General features: G+C 35.9%; 1 protein-coding gene across 1 annotated transcript; it reads right to left on the bottom strand.

Moving 5' to 3' along the window:
• Window positions 1-295: 295 nt before the first annotated feature.
• Window positions 296-2,834, bottom strand: LOC113278446 (mRNA turnover protein 4 homolog). The gene is made up of 8 exons (XM_026527278.1): window positions 2,716-2,834; window positions 2,347-2,512; window positions 2,171-2,261; window positions 2,030-2,088; window positions 1,182-1,242; window positions 869-959; window positions 685-761; window positions 296-597 (listed from the first exon to the last, which is right to left on the bottom strand). The coding sequence occupies exons 1-8, from the start codon at window positions 2,741-2,743 to the stop codon at window positions 481-483; spliced, it is 690 nt and encodes a 229-aa protein (XP_026383063.1). The 5' UTR covers window positions 2,744-2,834; the 3' UTR covers window positions 296-480.
• Between the last annotated feature and the right edge of the window lie 3,760 nt (window positions 2,835-6,594).

The following is a 6,594-nucleotide window of genomic DNA, read 5'->3' as shown; positions in this document are numbered from 1 at the left end:
GTATAAGTTGCATTTAATGAGGAAATAGGTAAAAATTGTGAAGCACTAGAAATTGCATTCGCCCGTTGGATCCACCATAGAACCTTAGCTAGAAGACACTCTTATAACCGAACACATAACAGTACAAAACTCTAGATGCTTCAATACAACAAAGACATTCCTTCCGGAAGAAAACCCAGTGTAAGTCGAAAAAAGCTAAGGTTGTTTTCTCAGAGCAAAAATATAGGGATTCATTGGTTGTCACCATTAGGGCAATATAGGATGAGTGTGCTCATAGATAGATTACACAGAGCAATGACTGAAAAAAACTGGAGCTGAATCCCTTCTTTTTCATAACCAAAAATTAGTAGCTCATAGATAGATTACAGACAAGTCCACAGAAAGGCAGTAAATCTCTATGCTCACGTGCAAAATTGTATAGAAAGATAAAATATTACATAAAGTTTGTGAAACTGATGTCAATATATCGGATAAACTAGTTTATGAAGATTCAATATCTGAGAGTTCCAAACCTTCTTTCAGAACTTCAAAATCCTCAGGACTCCAGCGACAGATTACGTGAAGGCGAAATGTAGCCATCTTGTTCCCAAGCAAGCGCTGCAGCATAATACAAGATCCAATAAAAAAACAATCGTAAAGATAGTTTATCCAAGAGGCTCTTAAATAGAATATACAGTAACTAACCAGAATTCGAGATGCTTCCGGTGATAAAGGTTTTCCTTCTTCACAAACAACAAAGTCAGAGACGAGCTCTATCACACCTGCAGAGTAAATTGTATAGATAGTGCCAACATTAGAACTGCCTGACTTATGGAGTGAAACAGAAATATGATCCAAGAACTATAAAAAAAAAAAAAACAGAACCCACCTTTGTTCAGTCGGACAGGCATCCCTTGCTTACGTAAAAATGGTTCCATTTCATGTGAAAACTGCTCTAGAGGACCTTCCTGAAGCTCGACCTGATACAGAAGAAAACATAAAGCTCAAAAATCAGCTGTTGCCTGACACATACCATTAAGTTAACCCAAAGTATTGGCTGCAAAATCCTGTACATGAATTTTGAATTTGCAATACACCGCAGAACATAGACATTTAATGCCTCTTGTTGTGTAGTTAATAACCATTGCCTATAGTGACGGGGCCGAAACAACCTACTAAGCTGTCACACAGATTCTACTAACCTTTTCAGTTGATGTAGTACCAGTCCTTGCAAAGTCATGTTCTTCAAATTCTGCAAACAACCTGTAGAATCATACACTAACGGGATTTAGGAATCATCTTAGTAAAAAGATTGCCAAAGCATAGTATTGCAGATAATCTCCTTCTTTTTGGAACTTTGGACTATCAGATTTTAGAGTCTCTTAGCAATATCCTTTCTATCTATCCTAATTGGTCAACATGCCAATCTCCATAAATCTGCGGTGTGCTTCAGTGATGGTGTGCCTATTGGTAGATAAGATGAAATGGCTGTTGATCTTGGTGTTCAGAAAATGAGTGCTAATAATAAATATCTATCAACTGCTGAAACATACTTTTGGTTGAGAAATTTGAGATTAAGATGGCTGGTTGGAACAGAAACTTCCTCAACCGTGCTGGCAGAACAATGCTTATTAAACATGTTCTTGGTCTCTTACCACCATACTACATATGGCTACTGCTAATGTGCCTAAAGGTGTCATCAATACTAGACAGACTTATGAGGAGCTTCTGGTGGGGGCATGCAAATGACAAGAAGAAAATGCATTTCATCAAGTGGAAAAAAAAATCTGAAGGGAAAGATGTTGGCGGATTGGGACTAAGATCTCCTCAAAATATTAATCGAGCTCAGATTAACAAAGATCAGACATGTGAATGCCCTTAAAGTTTGTCAATTTAAGAGTGCTTGTGATGCCTATTCAATTCGTGATTACAAAATTGTTATACCCCGTAAATTTTTATCAATACTGAACCGTTCTGCAAACACAATTGGGGGAGATAAAACTTATAAGGTGTTGCACCATACTGAACCAGTCAACTAAAATACTAGTACCTCATAATCTCCTCCTTCCGCAGGTTAGTAAAACAAAGACCGGCATCTCCATGTAAAAGCTGAAATAAATCAAGACACTCACCCTTAGAAATGAACTAAAAACAGAAAGCTTTTAAGCCTAAGTTTAATCTTTATCAATACCTTAGAAACTTTATGAAGCCCAGGTCTAATTTCATCGGAAACAGATCGCCCCAAAGAAATCTGCATAACTTTATTCGATCCAAGAAAGAATCTGCACACAATCACATCATACATTAGACACTGAATGACATTGTCACACCAAATCTACGCACACCCAAGTGTGAAAATTAATATACCTGCTAGAAGATTTGAGCTGTTCTCTGAACTCTTTGAACTTAAGATTTCTCATATTTTCAAAAGAGAAAACATAAATGGAATTGTAATCTTCAACTGCTTTCCTTATTGATTCGACAATCTTCTCTTTCTGTTCTCTTCCTTTTTTCTTTGTCTTTGATAATGTAACTGTATGTATGTAAATCCATAACAAAAATTAAAAAAATAAAATTAAAAATTTGTAGGGGCGTTTTTCATTGTAAACCCCATAATCATAACAAGAAGAAAAAAACCCAGAATGAAAAGCATGGCATAAACTAGTGATTTTATGAATTTATGAATGTAAACTTGAATACTGAGTTTGAATGGTAGGAGTAATAGAGAGAACTAACCTGGTCTGTTACGTTTAGACTTAGGCATCTTGGTGGTGAGAAGGAAGGCAGGGGATTGAAGGCGGCTCTCTCTGTATCTCTTCTTCTGCTGCTGCTGCTTAAACCCTCTCCGTCTCTCTCTCTGCTCAAAAGGATTGTATTTTAGGTATAGCCAGTTTATTTTATGAGTTTGATGTGGCACGGCCCGTATTGAGTGTGACTGGTTTTACCCACGTTGGACCATATCAGTTATGGGCTAGATCGATCCGCTTAATCAATTAACTTTGTGACACACACATTAATCCACATCACGAGTGAGTGAGTATCTTAAGACCTTAGAGCAATTGCAGTGGTGCGAGTAGAACCAAAGAATAAAAACCAAAAAAAGAAACAAAAAAATATTGGTTTACTCTGTGTTATCACACTACGGTGCACGAGCAAAATTTGGTCAAGTGCAAATTGTACCCCGCCTGGTTCAAACGCACTTTATATTTTCGCTTTTTATCAAGCGAACTTTATAACCCCGCCCCTCTTTGTATTTGACCATGATTTAAACGGATGTATAACATTCGTCCCACCATCAAACAGACTTTTAAACTGCGCCTAGATTACGTGCGTAGTTTATACATTCGTCGCACTCCAAACTAATTTTTAATCTGCGTCTGTTATCGAGCGTACTTTAAACTTTCGCTCGACCAAATATAGTTTTGGTCGGATTTGAGACCAAATATAATCTGATATTTGGTTTTACTCCAGTTTTTGATTTTTACTACGTTCCATTGTGATAGGTTTCCATTGTGGACGCTCTTAGGTCATTAAATCAAACCAAATCACTTAGATCCTTAGGTCATTGAATCAAACCAAATCAAGACCACTTTTTTTTATTAAACTCATTTTCTCCTGCAATTCCCTACATGATCGAAATTTCGGTAAAAAACCGAGAAAAATCAGAAAGCGAAAGATACCATATAGACAAACACGTACATAAGGTCGTGAACCTTTACTTAGTGATAAGTTACCGTAACCACTTGCTAGAGATAATGAACGCGATGTCTTGAACTGTAAGCATTTGGTACAATTTGCGGTAACAACCGGGCATGATATCCTCCTGGTATTGCTAAGTTCATGTTGTTATGTTCATTTTTTCCCTGGATGTATCCATTTATCATAATGCTATATAAAATCAAAGATCATATTCCCATATGAAGCGACCCATTTCCTCATTCAAATAGGTGAGTTCTATCAGAAGTGTTATTGTTACACCAATTCAATCTTAAATTGAAACTATATAACTCATTAAGATTTCATCCTTCACATGCAGTCACAATATCACAACAATGCATTATAAGGAGGGACAAATAATGTAATTCTCTTGATAGTGCATACATTTAATCACCACAAATTAGTTGTCTCATTCGAAAGCTTGATCTCGGGTTATCCGGAAAACAAGGTTGAGTATCGTTCATGGAAATTTTGTTTTATGAGCTTAATTCCCATCCCCATTGATGCAACATTAACTATCTCTTTAGAAAAACCTTTCGTCAAAGGGAATGTAATATTCTCCTTGGACCTCATCCAATCAATGGGAATAACGCTTGTTGAGATTAATTGTTTCAAAGAATTGTGTATTATACATATATGTATAGACTTCCTAGTATACATTCTAGTCTTATCTCTACCTATTGCACCTTTGCTGTTACAATGTATAGATATAGTCGGCACATGTGTTAGAGCATAGCTCGGTTGAACCCACCAAGCGTTGATATGTCAAGTTTGGTTGTCATATTTTAATGAATCAAAACTCATTTAAAGAGTCGCTTGATTATATGCTAGAGTCAACTTCATATAGGTTAGCTTGAAAGTATTAGGATATGAGACATTACAAGTATTACGTGAAGACTTGAAGAATGTGAAGAAGTAAGGAGCTACAACGACGACATCATCCTTCCACTTGAGGTTACTAATATTTGACTTGAACTGTTTCATTCCCTAACGTATCTTTCAAGTCGTGCATATTAAAAACATAATTGCGAGGCTATAAATGTTTATACTCTAGTTAGACGTGGTATTAAGGAATACAATACGAAGTATAACGCTTATCTTTTGAACTTCGTATATAAGACATCGACATAATCGTTTGAATGCTATTGTGATTATGTATGGGTATGAGGTGAATATTTTGTCCTAGGAAACAATGTTTTACATTTGTTTAAAGTAAGTACATTCATAAACTTGTTTTGTGAATCGAAAGGGAAATCTTTAGGCTTATTGGTGTTTTTATTCATTGCATATCTTTTGAATTACCAATATGTATGTTTAGTATAACCGCTCATGACTTGCTTATGTTCTTGGTAAAATTATTCACAAGGCCTGACTTTGTATTGGTATGACTTTTATTAGTGAAACTGATCTTAAGTAATCACCTGCGATGGTATGATCGATTTGTTGTATTTGGTATGACCAACTCTAGAAATTGGGGGACCGATCCTAGTAAGAGGTGCAACCGATTACAAAAGGCTAATCGATCCTTGTAAGAGGTGCAGAAAGTTTCTAGTTATTTGGAACCGATCATATGAACATGTGCAACACGTTATTAGTTATTGGGAACCGATCCTATGGACATGTGCACCAAATACAAGTTAGATACCATATATATGTGGGAACCGATCCTAGTACCTAGTCAACGGAGTTTTGGTAACTAGCGTTACTAATTATAGTACCCACATGGAGGTAAAACCGAAACTTGTTTTGGTAGAACCGTGAAACCCGTGTTTGGTGACTTGATAGGATAATCAATCACATAGTTCTTGGAAGTCAGATGAACCAATTCTAAACTTGTTTGGAAGTGTGGAAAATCGGTTCCAAGATTGTAAGTATGAAAAAGGACTTACAAAGTAAAGATGTTGACATACTTTGAACATGTGCAGTAACGCTTATCTTTTATTGTTCAAAGATATTCCTTAATAGCTAAAGGAGAATCCCGGATCGAAATAAATTAAGAATTTTTTTAATAAGGTTTTTAGTTTTGCATATCTTTCGAAATTAAAAATTATTAATGTGCATTTACTAGTTGGAGATTTTCTAAGAGATTTTCGATCAATATTTGGACAAACCATTTTCAGGAATTATGGAAACCGAATTTGGAAATATATTGCATATCTTGAGAATATTTTCGGTTTTGGAAATTCCTTGGTGTGCAAACTTCCTTGGTCTATAAATATTGAAGTTTGCATTTCGAGCAAACTAATCCTCAGAGCCAGCAAAACTACCTAGCTGTGTTGTTACTGGTGGAGCCGCCTATTCGGATAGCAAGGTAACCTAATTAGGCGAAATCTCTTACGGCCGCTCAGTTTAAAGACTTCTTTGGGATTGAGAAGCTCTATTAGTACCGTTGGTGGGAAACCAGATAATTGCGGTTTATTATGAGTTTCCGATTGATTTGATTGACTAATTGTTGTTGAACTTAGATTGCACCTAGTTTGTTCATGCTTGAGAATCTTCTCTTCTGATATAAGATTCACTCAAACTAGATTGAAGTTTCGACGGGGATCTTTAGACTGTTTGTAGTTCTAAAGACGTATTGTGATAATCCATTGTTAACAGACTCCGTTTTGTGGGTGATTGATCACAAGAGATTCAAGTTGATTGTGTGCAGGTGTTTATTGAAGATCTAAGAAGATTTGAAGACGAAGAAGATTTCTGATTTGGGTTCATAATCTTTAGTGTGCACAATACTTGTTTCGGCTGAAAAGGATCCAAATATAATCGGTTTATCTTTGTGATAAATTTCATTGATTAGTTGAGTAGATCGACATCAATACAATTCTTTGTGATTAAAAGTATTGATTGCAAAATCTTGACAAATACTTTGGTAATTTTTATTGGATAGATCCAAGGACC

Source organism: Papaver somniferum, chromosome 5 (genome assembly GCF_003573695.1).
Source record: "Papaver somniferum cultivar HN1 chromosome 5, ASM357369v1, whole genome shotgun sequence".
In the NCBI taxonomy this organism is placed as follows: domain Eukaryota; kingdom Viridiplantae; phylum Streptophyta; class Magnoliopsida; order Ranunculales; family Papaveraceae; genus Papaver; species Papaver somniferum.
Note: the sequence above shows the minus strand (reverse complement) of the source record. Positions and strands in the feature narration are given on the sequence as shown.

Coding starts and splice junctions, on each gene's coding strand:
- LOC113278446 (XM_026527278.1), bottom strand. CDS start 2,743: ATGCCTAAGTCTAAACGTAACAGACCAG. Junction 2,513..2,715: donor GTCTAAACGTAACAGACCAG/GTTAGTTCTCTC, acceptor ACATACATACAG/TTACATTATCAAAGACAAAG. Junction 598..684: donor CGGAAGCATCTCGAATTCTG/GTTAGTTACTGT, acceptor ATTATGCTGCAG/CGCTTGCTTGGGAACAAGAT.